At 41.6% G+C, this 14,012-nt stretch overlaps 1 protein-coding gene across 1 annotated transcript in view; it reads left to right on the top strand.

Annotated features, from left to right (window-relative positions):
* Positions 1 to 12,272, top strand: part of Abcg5 (ATP binding cassette subfamily G member 5) — a 29,779-nt gene extending 17,507 nt beyond the window's left edge. Inside the window, exons 10-13 of the mRNA XM_070025005.1 lie at positions 1,219 to 1,357; positions 7,221 to 7,406; positions 10,658 to 10,770; positions 11,820 to 12,272. Of these exons, the coding sequence (XP_069881106.1) occupies positions 1,219 to 1,357; positions 7,221 to 7,406; positions 10,658 to 10,770; positions 11,820 to 12,013 (632 nt within the window). The 3' untranslated portion in view covers positions 12,014 to 12,272. The remainder of the gene's footprint in view (positions 1 to 1,218; positions 1,358 to 7,220; positions 7,407 to 10,657; positions 10,771 to 11,819) is intronic.
* Positions 12,273 to 14,012: the final 1,740 nt, after the last annotated feature.

Genomic DNA, 14,012 nt, shown 5'->3' with positions numbered 1-14,012 from the left:
TGCCTCCTTTAGTGATCACTTTGCAAAGGTCCACCATTCAATGTGTGTGTGTGTGTGTGTGTGTGTGTGTGTGTGTCTGTGTGTCTGTGTGTCTGTGTGTCTGTGTGTGTCTGTGTGTGTCTGTGTGTCTGTGTATCTGTGTCTGTGTCTGCAAACCTGGCCCCTTCAGATTCTCTTTGGGGAAAAATAGCCTTAGTGTAAATCACCTCACTAGATGGATCTTGCTGTGGGTCTAAGAATCCAGGGAAGCAAAGCTTTGAAGTGGGGAGTTGGGGAGAATTTGGGGAGAGTTCTTCCAAAGATCATTCCTAGTATTTCATCTTGGCTATCAGAATGCATGACTCTTGGGGGCCCAGTTAATAGACCAGGTTTACACCATTGTTTCCTTTTTGGAACCTATTTTTAAAACAGTTAGTGCCTAATTTTCCAACTCACCAGGAATTGAGAAACATCACATAGCTGTCTGGAAATGGACAGTAGATGCAGCACTAAGTTTAAGAAACAAAAGGGAGGGGCTGGGAAGATGGCTCAGTGGTAGAGTGCTTGCCCTGCATGCATGAGGCCCTGGGTTCAATTCCTCAGCACCACATAAGCAGAAAAAGTCCGAAGTGGCAATGTGGCTCAAGTGGTAGAGCACTAGCCTTGAGCTGAAGCACTGAGGGACAGCGCCCAGGCCCAGAGTCCAGGCCCCACAGCTGACCAAAAAATAAAAATAAAAATAAAAAATTCCATTCTTAAAAAAAAAAAGAAACAAAAGAGAAGAATGATGGGTTTGCAAAGCTGGTCCTAGATGGTTATAAGGAGCAAGGAAACTCCATGTATCACTGGGTTTTTCTGGTCCTCCGGGAGCCTGAGAAAATGTAGGTTGCTGTGGGGTCAACATCTTGAACAGAGAAAGGACATAGTGTAAGTCATTCATTTATGTCCCTTCACAAGTGCTTTTCTTGAATTGGTGACAACCTCCCACATTAGAGAAAAGTAAATAAATTATTATTTCTTTCCCAACCATATTGCAATTCAAGCAGTGTAGATTTCTGGGATGGGGAGTATTTATTGTGCTGTGGGTAGCAGCTCCCCCCTTCCATGACTAGGATACCTGTCTAGCTCCTCCTCACCATCCAGTCCTGGGACAGACCTGAAGTTCAGCATAGGCTAGCCCTCCCTCCTTCCCTCAGCTGTGTGGTGACTCACTGTTCTGGAACCTGCCTTTCATGCCAGTTCCTGTACTTCGAGCCATCAGCGACCAGGAGAGCCAGGATGGCCTGTACCACAAGTGGCAGATGCTGCTGGCCTATGTGCTGCACATCCTCCCCTTCAGCATCATTGCCACCGTGCTTTTCAGCAGTGTGTGCTACTGGTAAGAGAGTTCAGGGGCCTTCAGGTCACATGGGCCAGGCCTCCCACAGGGTCATGGAGGCCAGGGGGAATGAATGCAGAGACAGAGTTCCAGGGGAGGGGCTGACTCCAGGATGCTCTCTGCTCTGGAGAATCTGTATTTTGCCCATTAATGTCTAATTCAGTGTTGTGTCTTTTAGCACGTATCTTTTATTACAAATAAAATAACTCATCTGAATGCTTCATGGGACTTAAGAGCAAGCTAGTATGAGGATAGGTGCCATGTTCCCACAGGGGCTGCATCAGAGAAGAGGGCTGTCCAGGAGCTGAGGCCAAGGTATACTCAGTATTGTTTTCCCTAAGCTGTGGCAAGCTGGGGTAGAATATGAAGTTACTGGTACAAACCCTTAAAAGATGGTTGTACTCAGAGAAGGACATGGGCAAGGCCATTCACTGTGCCAGGAGGGTGGACTTTCAGTGAAAAGCAATGTGAGGGGCCACATGACCTTCCTCAGTGGTCCCAATGAAAGCTCTCAGTCGTGACCTCTCAGGAACAAGTCAGTCTCTGCCTGAGGTTTCACTGACGTACCTGGGATGTTGAAGTGGACCTTGGAGGGGCAGGGCTGTGGGTGGGGTGCTTAAGGAATTAAAAGTAACTATGGGAAGAGTGCACTGGAAACCATGATCATCACTAATACTGTTGGGCTTTGGTTGAGAGTTTTTTATTTCCTAGATAAACCCAAGAAGGTGCAGTTAAGATATTTGTGAGATTTGTTATCCTGGGGAGATCAATCAAAAACAACAACAACAACAAAAACCCAAACCAAAACAAAATGCATGGTGTATAACAAAATGCATGGTGTATAACAAACAAAATGCATGGTGTATAAGTAGAAGATAGATGATGGCAGTTGGCATAAATTCCAAATTAAGAGTTTGAAGGTATTAGTGCGGCATCTTTTTTTTTTTGGGTCAGTCATGGGGCTTGAACTCAGCACCTGGGTGCTGTCCCTGAGCTCTTTTTGCTCAAGGCTAGTGCTCTACCAGTTTGAGCCACAGCGCCACTTCATGGTGCAGTCTTGTGTTTTACTGGAAGAATGACAGGGGCAAGGCCATTCATCATGACAGGAGGATGGCCTTTCAGCAGAGAGCAGTGGTAGGGCCCACATGGCTTTCCTAGTGGACGGGTGAAGCTCCTCATTCACAGACTCCCAGGAACAAGTTGAAACTCTGTGCATTGAGGATAAACCACATACCTATCTGTCAGGCCGAATGAACTCACGCAAAAGCCTGTCACAATGCTCTAGGAACAAACTCTGAAAATTTAACAATTTTCCAGTAAAACTGAAGGCTTTGTGTAGATCTTGCTTCTCAACATAGCCATGGAGCACAGCGTCAGCATTCCAGTAGGACTTGTTTCAGATGTAGTATCTTAGGCCCAGCCCCACTGGAGTGGATTTCGCATTGAACAAGATTGCTCAAAGGTGATTCACAAGAACTATAAAATTTGTGAAGCAGATATTGAAGAAGTATGGAATTTGAACTACTATGAAAAAGAATTTGTTTTCTAGGACTTGAGAAAAACAGAGCACCATTGAGTGTTAAGGATTAAAGTCATGACTACTTTCAATAAAAAAGTCAGCTATAACAATGCAGAAGCAGTCCTGGTGGCAGCATTTGTTAGCCATGTAGGAAATACTTTTAAGTGGTCAATACGTGTTGAATACCTATTAGGTGTCAGATAGAGTGCCAGGGCCTAGAGGAGACTTACGGAAGAGTGAACTGAGGTGCTACCCTGGGCTTGCAGTTCTGTAATCTAAACACTGTAGAAAACTAAGAGTGCCAAGGGGCTGGTGGCTCATATCTGTAATCAGAACTACTCAAGCAGGCTGAGATCTGATGACCCCAGTTTGAATCCAGCCCAAGCAAATCCAAGAAACACCCAGGAATTGTAGAGGACCAGCCTTGAGCCAAAAAAAACTAAGCAAGAACATGAAGCTATGAGTTCACACCCAGTGGTAGCACAACAAACAAATAAATAAAAAAACAAATAAATAAAGCTTAGAGTGATTTGGTAACTCTTAGCAGCACAACTTGATCTGAATGCAATCACAGAACCTGACTGGAACCAACGTGGGTTCCTCATATTCCTTCTACATGAAGAATATTAATCTAGCATAGATATTTATACTCCAGCAGAGGTGTTGATCTGCATGATTAACAGTGGGACCATAGAGCCTATTGCAACAAGTATATCTACCTTTCCCAACTGGTCAGCTTCCACATTCAAAACCCCATCTGATTCTAAAAGCATTTCATTCAATGGATTTTGGACATCCATCTCCAGATGACTTTAATTCAAAGCAGTGTAAGAATTGTCTTGCAAAGAAACACATCTGCTGTGCTGAGGAAGATAATAGCTAACTCACAATGAGCTCTTTCTTGCAAGCTTTAAATGTATAAATTCATGAAATCCTTGTCACCATTCTATGAAGGTGGTACTAGAATTATCTGTGTTTGTAGATGAGGGAATGAAGGCTCAGGTGGAGTGTTTTCCTTGAATTCATTATGTGAGCTAATTAAGGATGGAGAGAGGCTAGGGGAGAGGTGGTTTTTGGAGAAGGTGTGAGGGATAAAAATATGTTTTTCAATGGAAAGGGAGTAAGGAGGAATCAGCAGAAGAAAGAGCAAGGACATAGGCTTGGAAACAAGCATACAGATCTTTGGAGAGGTCCAATTGTGCTGTGGGCTAATGCCAGATTAGAAGTTGTAGCATAAACTGGGGGAAAGCATTTTGCTGGAGCATACTTATATGAGACACAGGAGAGGAGTTTGAACTAGGAAGCGGTTCTTTGTGTCACAGTCTAAAGGGTGAGTTTGGTATCTCTTTGGCAGCAGATGGGACTTAGAGAGAGATGTTGGGTGGCTCTTTGCAGCCATCTGTGTGAATGGCCGAGGGCCCCAAATAAAGAGAACAGAGGCGTGAATAGAAAGGGGAATTGCTGGGCTAGGGTAGAGGGGTTGCTAGCTCAGTAGTAGAGAGTTTGGCCTAGCATGCACAAAATTCTCCTTTGGCACCACAAAAGTGGGTGGACAGAGGAACTTGCTTTGGGAACATAGAATCAAATGGATTCAGAAACCCCACAGATTTGCTGGAGTAAGTCACAGCTAATCCTTGAGTCTTCAGCCTGAGGGGCTGGGAAGATGGAAAAAGGAAAGAAATGGTTTGGTTTTGAACACATTGCATCTAGGATGTTGTAAGAATATTCAACTTCATGTAGCGATTTGAGGTGTGGGTGATTAAGTTAGAATATTAAGACAATGTAAGGGATTGAAAGAAACTCAATGGTAGAGTGTTTATATGCATGCCCAAGGTTCTGAACTAAATCTTCAGCACCACAAACAAAACAAAAAATTAGATTGTGAGTAGATGAAGATCTGTCTTAAGTGACAGACCAAAGTTCCAGAGTGGATTAAGGTAGGGACAGGGAAATCCCAGTGGCATAGGATCCTGGATGTGGTAGGGGTCACACTGGGCAAAGGTGGGTGGGAAGACAGGGAGAAAAGGGGGAGGGGAGACAAAAACATAAAAATAGCAAAAAATTACTATATTGGAAGGGGAGTTCATTTCTTGCTGGGCACTGACCAAAGTCTGAAATTAGGAGGGGGCAATTTAAAGCTGAGGTTTATATCAGCCATGATGCACTATACCACCAGAACTCAAGATGCAAAGATGAATCTTAAGGGGTTCTGGGCCCAGCTAAGACCAAGTGGCAGACTGGATCCAATTAGTATGGCAAATGCTCTGTTCAACACCTGCCTGGTCACCCAGTGAGAGAGAAGAGGGGTGCGACTGCCAAGGCAAAGAATGGCAGAAGATGAGGTAGAGACATTTGGGAAAATGGAAGACAGGAGGCCATGATTAGAGAGGGTATTTTCGTAATCTGAACTTTGGGAAGTTGAGTAATTTTGAGTCTAAGACATGCTAAATGACCTAAATTAGGCAGGCAGGGCCACCCCATGAAGATGAGCTAATTAGGAGACGTTTATGTTGATGGTTTATCAAGAAGGGTAAAGAAAGCCTGGCTCTGATGACTCATGCCTGTAACCCTAACTAGTCAGGAGGCTGAGATCTGATGATGGAGGTCAAAGCCAACCTGGGGAAGAAAAGCCATGAGACTCTTATCTCCAGTTAACTAGCAAAAAGCCAGAAGTGGATATGTGGCTCAAGTAGAACACTAGCCTTGAGCACAAAAGCGAAGGTCCAGCACCCAATGCCTGAGTTCTAGCCAGCACCAAAAAAATCTTTTAGTGCACTATAAAGTCATCAAAGAGAATATTTTAAGTGACAAGACTACAGTGGTGAAGAGAATTCATAGTGAAACAAATGTCATCATGATTAAAGAGAAGAAAGGACAGCTTTGAGGAGTGTTTGCTCTCCTTACTCTGGAATAACTATAAAGTCTAATGGTCATTGAATGCATGCTGTCACCAGTGAAATATAACTTGGTGAAAGGAATATAGAAGGAAGGTGCTCAGGAAAACGAAGGTTCGATTGAGGAAGGGTGGTTAGTATAAATGACAACGATGGACTGGAGTTGGGAGTAGAAAGCGGAGGAAGGGTGAAAGTGGTGAGGGAGTTTCCTGCTGGCATTAATCCTACAGAATATGATGCGGTTCAGGAAGGAGGGACTGAGCAGCACATTGGGTCAAGTTTGAGTAGGAGTAGTGTGAGGTAAAACACAGTTATTTATGTTAGGAAAATGGAGGAGGAAGGAAGGAAATAGGCCAGACTCCATCTTGCACTTGCAGGAGTGCTTACTGAGGTAGAGCAGCAAGGGGCACGGCCTTCCCTTGGGCTTGGAGACTGAGTAAAGGAGCTGGGACAGGAGCTGGGTTTTAGTGAGGTCTGAGCAAGGAGGCAGAGGTTAATGAAAAAGCCACTAGGTCAAGGGAGGCGGGGGGAGGGGCAGCTTTTTGGCTGGACCTATGATGGAATAAATATTCCAGGCTAAGATAGATTGCCCTGCTGGAGTCAGGCAGTCTGCACTTATCTTTGGTGGCTTGCCTGATGTCTGTATGCACCTGCAAAAGCAGGATGGGAGCCAATCCTTCATATTCCATCTTTGGATTCATAGGAAGAATGGGCAAGATGGGGAGAGGCAAGTCCTTCGTAGAGGGTCTTTGGATACATAAAAAGAATGGGCTGAGAAGGGAGCAGCATGTTATGAGAACAAAGCAGATTCCCATCAATTTAAAAAGTGACCCTCAGAGCTCAACAGGTCTACTTATCACATCGGACTGTGACTATGGTCCAAGTAGTGTCATATTTTGCTATGAGAACAGAGGAGCTGTCCCAGGCCACTCACATTGAGGGGAGCCAAGAGAAACAATTCTAGCAATATTGTAAGCTCTGTTGCAGAAAAGCTTTACAAAGGGAGTTTGGCTTTTCCTGCTGACTCTTCCCACCCACTAACCACCACAGGTTTATTCATAGAAGCCAAGTATAGAATTTTTTTTGGGGGGGGGTCAGTTGTGGAGCTTGAACTCTGGGCCTGGGTGCTGTCCCTGAGCTCTTCAGCTCAAGACAAGTGCTCTACCACTTGAGCCACAGCACCACTTCTGGTTTTTGGTAGTTAATTGGAGGTAAGAGTCTCATGGACTTTCCTGTCCGGGCTGGCTTTGAACCGTGATCCTCAGATCTCAGCCTCCTGAGTAGCTAGGATTGCAGGTGTGAGCCACTGGCACCTGGCTTGGCATTTTTCTTTTTAAAAATATTTTAAAAAATGATCGTTAAGTAGTTGTACAAAGCAGCTGCCATTTGGCAAAGCAGTTTATGAATCTACATCTTGAGAGAAGAAACTAAAGACATTCTGTTTTTCTAGGACGCTGGGCTTATCTCCTGAGTTCTCCAGATTTGTGTATTTCTCTGCTGCTCTGTTGGCCCCACACTTAATTGGTGAATTGCTAACTCTTGTGATACTTGGCATGATCCAAAACCCAAATATTGCCAACAGTGTAGTGGCTTTGTTGACCATTACTGGGGTGCTTGTTGGATCTGGATTCGTCAGGTAAGGATTTAGGCTGGTATGATTTTTGTTAATGATCATCTGATATTATTCCCATAAAGGAATTCTAGAGGAGAGCCATGTGATGCTGGCTAATTATCATCTTATAGTCAGGAGTATTTACACTATTTGCTAATCATTATTGCTTTAGACTTTGAACAGTTCTGCTCATCAAATAAAAAGTTTTTTAATTGAGCATCAGGAAGTGACAAGGTAAGCATATTATTGACATAAGGCACATCTAAGGTCTTTAACTCTCAAGTAAGAAATCCAGCTCGTTACCTTGCCCATGTAATTGTAACCCCTCTGTACGGTATTTTCACAATAAAAAAAGTAAAAAGAAATAAAAAAAAGGAATCCAGCTCACACGTGACGTGCTCAAGGCTCACTATGGCGATGCACATGATACATGTCACTTCCTGGAGAGAGGGCTGAGGGGGAGTGAGAAACTTCCTCCATGGCTTAACTGTCACATGATCATGAGCTAGGCCCTTTTTATCTAAATTAAGTTTCCTTGCTTACAAAATGGAGGTTATCTCAGCTGGCCCTAATTGGAGAGATCACAAGGAGTAAGTGAGATTATCGATTTGAAAACAAAAGATGAACAATACAAGGTACAATGTTATAAAGAAAAATGAGGTAAGTATAGATCAATCAAGAAGGATATTTTTTCCATTACACTCTATTTGTCTCAGCAGCATAAGTAGATTATTAGCATCTCAGAAGAATGCACAGATCAAATCAACCCAAGTGTATGTTATGGTCTGATTTTCCTCTTTGACTTTCACTTGATTTCTGCTCTCTACCACTTACTTGCATAAATATTGCCCTTTGGTTCTGTGGCTATCGGACAGCCTCTGAAAGCCCACACTTTTTTTCTTCTCTCTCCCTCCCTCCCTCCCTCTCTCTCCCTCCCTCTCTCTCTCCCTCTCTCCCTCTCTCCCTCTCTCCCTCTCTCCCTCTCTCTCTCTCTCTCTCTCTCTCTCTCTCTCTCTCTCTCTCTCTCTCTCTCTCTCTCTCTCTCTCTCTCTCTCTCTCTCTCTCTCTCTCTCTCTCTCTCTCTCTCTCCCCTCTGCCACTCTATGGTGCTATGGTGCAGCCTTTAATAGACTGTCAACAATAATCTACTAAAAGCAGCTATGTCTCATTAATTATGTCTTTCTCTTTGGGGAATTAAAACTAGTCAGAAAATATCCTACAGGTCAAGAAAGAATCAGGACATAGGGCTGGGAAAGTGGCTCAGTGGTAGAGTGCTTGCCTTGCAATGCATGAGGCCCTGGGTTCGATTCCTCAGCACCACATAATCAAAAAAAAAAAAAAGAAGAAGAAGAATCAGGACATAAAAGCCATGTATCAAATTTTAACAGTAATTAGCTCAGGGTGGCCTGAACTGATAGGTTTGCAAAAGTCACTTGTTGGAGTGAATAAATGAATGACTCTCCTTGGACTGTTTACACACTAAAATCAGACACTAAATTGTGTTAGTTTCCTTTCTGATACCAAGCTACAAAATGCACATGACCTATTTATTTTGTTTAGCTTGGTGCTGTAGAGAGAGAAGAGAGCACATAGTTCCTACTTCAAAGAGGGGGGGGGCATGCTGGTCAGCAAGGCAGCCCTCTCGTGGCCATCATCCTATTCCAGGATTTGCCATCTCATCCTTGAACTTTTATTATAACCTGCTCTCTCTCTCTCTCTCTCTCTCTCTCTCTCTCTCTCTCTCTCTCTCTCTCTCTCTCTCTCTCTCTCTCTCTCTCTTTCTCTCTCTCTCTCTCTCTCTCATACTGGGGTTTGAACTCAGGGGCTTACACTTGCTAGCCAAGTGTTCTAGTACTTGAGCCACTCTTCAGCCCTTCTTTGTGTTGGTTATTTCCAAGGTTAAGGCCTTACTTTATGTCATGGGCTGCCCTGGGCTGTGATTCCTCTCCCGTGCTTCCCCATGCCACTGGGGATAAGCATATGTCATTGCATGGAACCATCATACTACCCCTAAAGCTGGGATAATAAATGCATGGCACTGTGCTTAGCCATTGGTTGAGACGGAGTCTTGTGCACATTTTTGCTGGGCCTGGCCTTGAAGCACCATTCTCTGATTTCTGCCTCTCAAGTAGCTAACAGGCTTGAATCACTGAACTTGCTATCTTTTTCTGCTCTTAAGCCCTCCTTCCTATTTGCTGCTACTGTATTAATTTTCTTAGAGCAATGATCTCAACATGACCTTTGTCATGATTATTCAATGCCAACTCATTTTACAGATCTAAAACTTGTTTCAGACTGTAATTCCAAACTCATCTCCCTCTGCTCCCCTTCAAATTCCGGTTTCAGGTCTATCTAGCTCAAAATGCAGGGCTGGCAGGTCTGTGCTTATCTCTGCCTTCCTGGACCTTCTCTTCATGAAGTTCTTCCTATATAAGTACCTGTCATAATAGCCTTTCAATGTGGTTCACTGATTTTGTACCTTAGAAAATTCCAAGTAACGAGGCTGGGCATGTAGTTCAAGTGGTAGAGTACTTGCCTAGCACACATGCGGCCCCAAGTTCTAACCCCATCATTAACAGAAAAAAAAAAAAAAACATAAAACAAAAAATGTTGAGGTTTGGAGGGGAGGATGTTATTTGGGAATAAGTCAAGAACAAAATCATGAAAATATAAAAATGTAATGGTCATGTTAATATGTTTGTTAGCACAAATAGTTCACTATTGTGCATTTTTAGTCTTGACATATATATTCTTGTGAGTTCTTTAGGGATAGTTGGAAACTTTTTGTTGTTGGTGGTGTTGGTCCTGGGTCTTGAACTCAGAGTCTGGACTCTGCGCCTGAGCTTCTCTGTGCTCAAGGCTAGCGCTCTACCATGTGAGCCACAGCACCACTTCTAGCTTTTTCTGAGTAATTTATTGGAGATAAGAGTCTCACGGACTTTCCTGCCCAGGCTGGCTTTGAACTGCAGTACTCAGATCTTAGCCTCCTGATTAGCTAGGATTACAGGTGTAAACCACTGCTGCCTGACAATTGAAAACATTTCTAAATTATCTAGAACAAGAGCTTTGCAAATAGAAAGTATTAAATACATGCACTTTTGACCAGCCAATACTATATAGTCAATACTATATAATGGACCACAAAGGCCACAGTGTCAGCATGTAACCTCTCCCAAGGTGGGGGAAGGGCAGGAAAAGAGAGAAAACAAAATAAGAAATGAGGTTGGGATATTTACTAGAACCTACTGAATTTCATGTTTTTTTTTCTTTTTAAGAAACATACAAACAATGCCCATGCCTTTTAAAGTCTTTGGTTATTTTACATACCAAAAATATTGCTGTGAGATTTTGGTAGTCAATGAATTCTATGGATTGAATTTCACTTGTGGTAAGTATTCAATTTTGGAATATTATTTTAAACGTTACTCTGAGTAAGCGATTTCCTGAGGGAAGTATACTCAGAAAATGTGTATTTTTGTAAATATACACTAACAATATATTATTTTGTAATAAATATATTGTTTTGAAATATAGCCTAATGTATACTCTGAATTTTGTTTTATTTTTTGTGTGGGTGCTAGGGTTTGAACTTAGGGCATAGGAGCTGTCCTTGAACTGTTTTTTGGTTTTGGTTTTAGTTTTTTTTTTGGCACTAGCACTCTACTAATTCAGCCAGAGTTCTACTTCCAGCTTTTTGTGAGTTTATTAGATATAAAGTTTCACAGATTTTTCTGCCCAGGCTGGCTTTGAGATATGATCCTCAGATCTCAGCCTCGTGAATAGCTAGGATTACAAGAATAAGTCACTGGCACCAGCTTTTCTGATTTTCTTTTTTTAAAGAAGATAAGCAATGGTCAAGTTGGTCTCCTATGAAAGATCAATAGCTTACGGTCCCTTTGATGGTATTAGGAAAGTGACTGGCCTTATGTATACTATAGTAAACACCAGAGTATTCCAGATAGACTCAGTTCTGCTATCTACTGAACACACCAAGGCAGGCTAAAGTGGTTTCTTCTTCCCAAAATATACATAGAAAACAGCTGAATGCAGCCAATTTGGTGCCAAAAGTTATTCCAAAAGAGAGCATTGGGAACTTGAAAAGATCCTCATGGCCACTCCAAATCCCAGACAAGTAAAGAACGTGGTAGAATTTTACTGGCTGTTTAAAATATGTTTTGATAATAACATCAGCTACTTTAGAATTGGTGGTAAATGATCATTTTTCACCAGGAATATGGTAATGACTCTATGTCCAAAATAGAAACAAATCCTTTTCTATATTTAAGTCAATCCAGGGTCCAGAATGCTCACTATTATAAATTCTAAATTGTCTAAAATGTCCTATTTAGGCAGGTTAAACATTTTATGAGCACTAGGGAAACACCTGTTGATTAACTAATGTACCATAACTGACATTGTCAATCTTTTCTTTGGCAGGCAGCTCAAATAATTCCGTGATAATTAATCCAATGTGTGCCCTCACTCAAGGAATTGAATACATTGAGGAGTCTTTCCCAGGTGCAACATCCAGATTCACAACAAACTTTCTGATTTTATATTCATTTATCCCACTTCTTGTCATCCTAGGGATAGTTGTTTTCAAAATAAGAGATTACCTCATTAGCAGATAGTAAAGACTATCACTGAGAAAACGGAACTTAACCTTAAATATGCATGACTGCTTTGAACACCATGGATTTCTTCCTGATGGAACTTGTTAAGATTTTAACCTGTAGGATTCCATTTGTGACTGTTGGATCTATACAGACCTCAAGTGCAACGGAAGTGCTTCACAGTCCCTTGGTATTCCAGCTTGTGGGACACTGGGTATTTGGGAATTGTGACCAAGCTGGTCCAAGAATGTAAATAATAATAATTCATAAACTTTCAGGCTAGAGTTTGGCTATTTGTTTTCTGTGTTCTAAATACAAAAAAAAGAAGTCAATTTAAAAGTTACGTTTTCATTTGATAAAGAATCTGGTTTGTGTGCAGATAATTATTGACTAGAAATAATAGTTTTAAAAAGTTATGGGATAAGTTAAAGCAAAGCATCATGCAGAATTGGCAAGAAGGCTATAGCTGTCATTTAAAGCCCACATTTATATGCACTTGTCCCCAAGAGAGGTCTAAGTTACCTGATCACATTGAGAGGATGGTAGACAGATGTTGGATGGTGAACACCACTCAATCAAGTTAAAAGTTGCAGGAGGGGCTGAATGGTGACCACCACGCACAACACTAATCTGTGGTGATGTTACTATTATATTAGCATCTGTGGTGATGCTATCATTTTTCACTTTTAGCTTAATTTCCTTTTAAAATTAGAACTAAATATTCCTAGTCTAGGTATATACACCCAGAAATGACCTCTTTAAGTACAGAGAACGACTGTTACTTAAAGTTATATAGCTGGGTACTGGTGGCTCACACCCGTAATCTTAGCTACTCTGAAGATCATGGTTTGAAGCTTACCCAGGCAGAAAAGTCTGTAAGATTCTCATCTCAAATGAGCCACCACAAAATGATGGAAGTAGAGCTGTGGCTCTCAAGTGGTAGAGCACCATCCTTGAGCAGAAAAAGCCACATGAGAGTGCAGTGTCCTAAATTCAAGCCCCAGCAGCAGCATACATGTACACGTGCACTCACGCGAGTGTGCGTGCACGCAAACACAGACACACACACTAATAAGTTCATATAGGAAAAATGCTCAATTGATACCACCTGTTGTGTCAACCAAGAAGAGAGGCATTCATGTTCCTTAATTGCAGAGAAAGATAATAAATACTTACACCTTTATTATATATGTCCAGGGATGAAATGATGAGTGATGGATATATGTCATTAAAGATAGATTCTTGAACTATGGGTTATGGCTCCTGCCTTGTAAGTCTAAGGCCCTGAGTTCAAACCCCAGTACTGACAAAAAAAATAGGTTCTATATTAAATGATGGATTATCTTTCTGACTGATCTTAACTAATTCATGAATAATTCTGAAATGAACTGTCTCAATGTTACCATGGTAACTTTGAGCAAGAATATTGGGAAGAGCACATGAACTTGTTCAGTTACTGTGACCTAACTTGGAAAGAATGATAAATTATAGCATTTGAAATGTCTCACATTATAGTTGGAAAGATCATTTCATTAAGGAAATCACAGTAACATTCTGTTGCTTAGAACAGTATTTAAGGATCTGGAGACATTGGTAAATTACCGGAATAGTATTGTCAATTTTTATAAAAGGTCTGTGACACTGATGATTATGGTATAATAGTTACATCATGCCGTACAGATTATATATGTCACATCAGTTATAGACAGTTCTGGAGATGATAATCTATTCAAGTAGTTCAAAGAGAGTCCCACAGGAACCTCTTTTGAAATCACTGATTTCAACTTACTAAAGATATGGGTGTACAAGGTAAGTGGAAACACTTTCTACTATTCATATGCAGATGAATTTCATTCTAGCTCAGAAACATTTGGAAAATTGACAATGCACGTGATTTCAAGCTATTAAATGTTAGTGATAGTATCTTAGCAAACACAAAGGCTTTCAACATGTGACGGATTAAGTCTCTAGTAAAACGGACAGTGATGTGCAAAAAAAATCACATTATATAATAAAA

This window comes from Dipodomys merriami, unplaced genomic scaffold, assembly GCF_024711535.1.
Source record: "Dipodomys merriami isolate MVZ:Mamm:240054 unplaced genomic scaffold, mDipMer1.0.p SCAF_17, whole genome shotgun sequence".
Taxonomy (NCBI): domain Eukaryota; kingdom Metazoa; phylum Chordata; class Mammalia; order Rodentia; family Heteromyidae; genus Dipodomys; species Dipodomys merriami.
The sequence above is the reverse complement of the archived record's forward strand: the minus strand, read 5'-3'. Positions and strand labels throughout refer to the sequence as shown.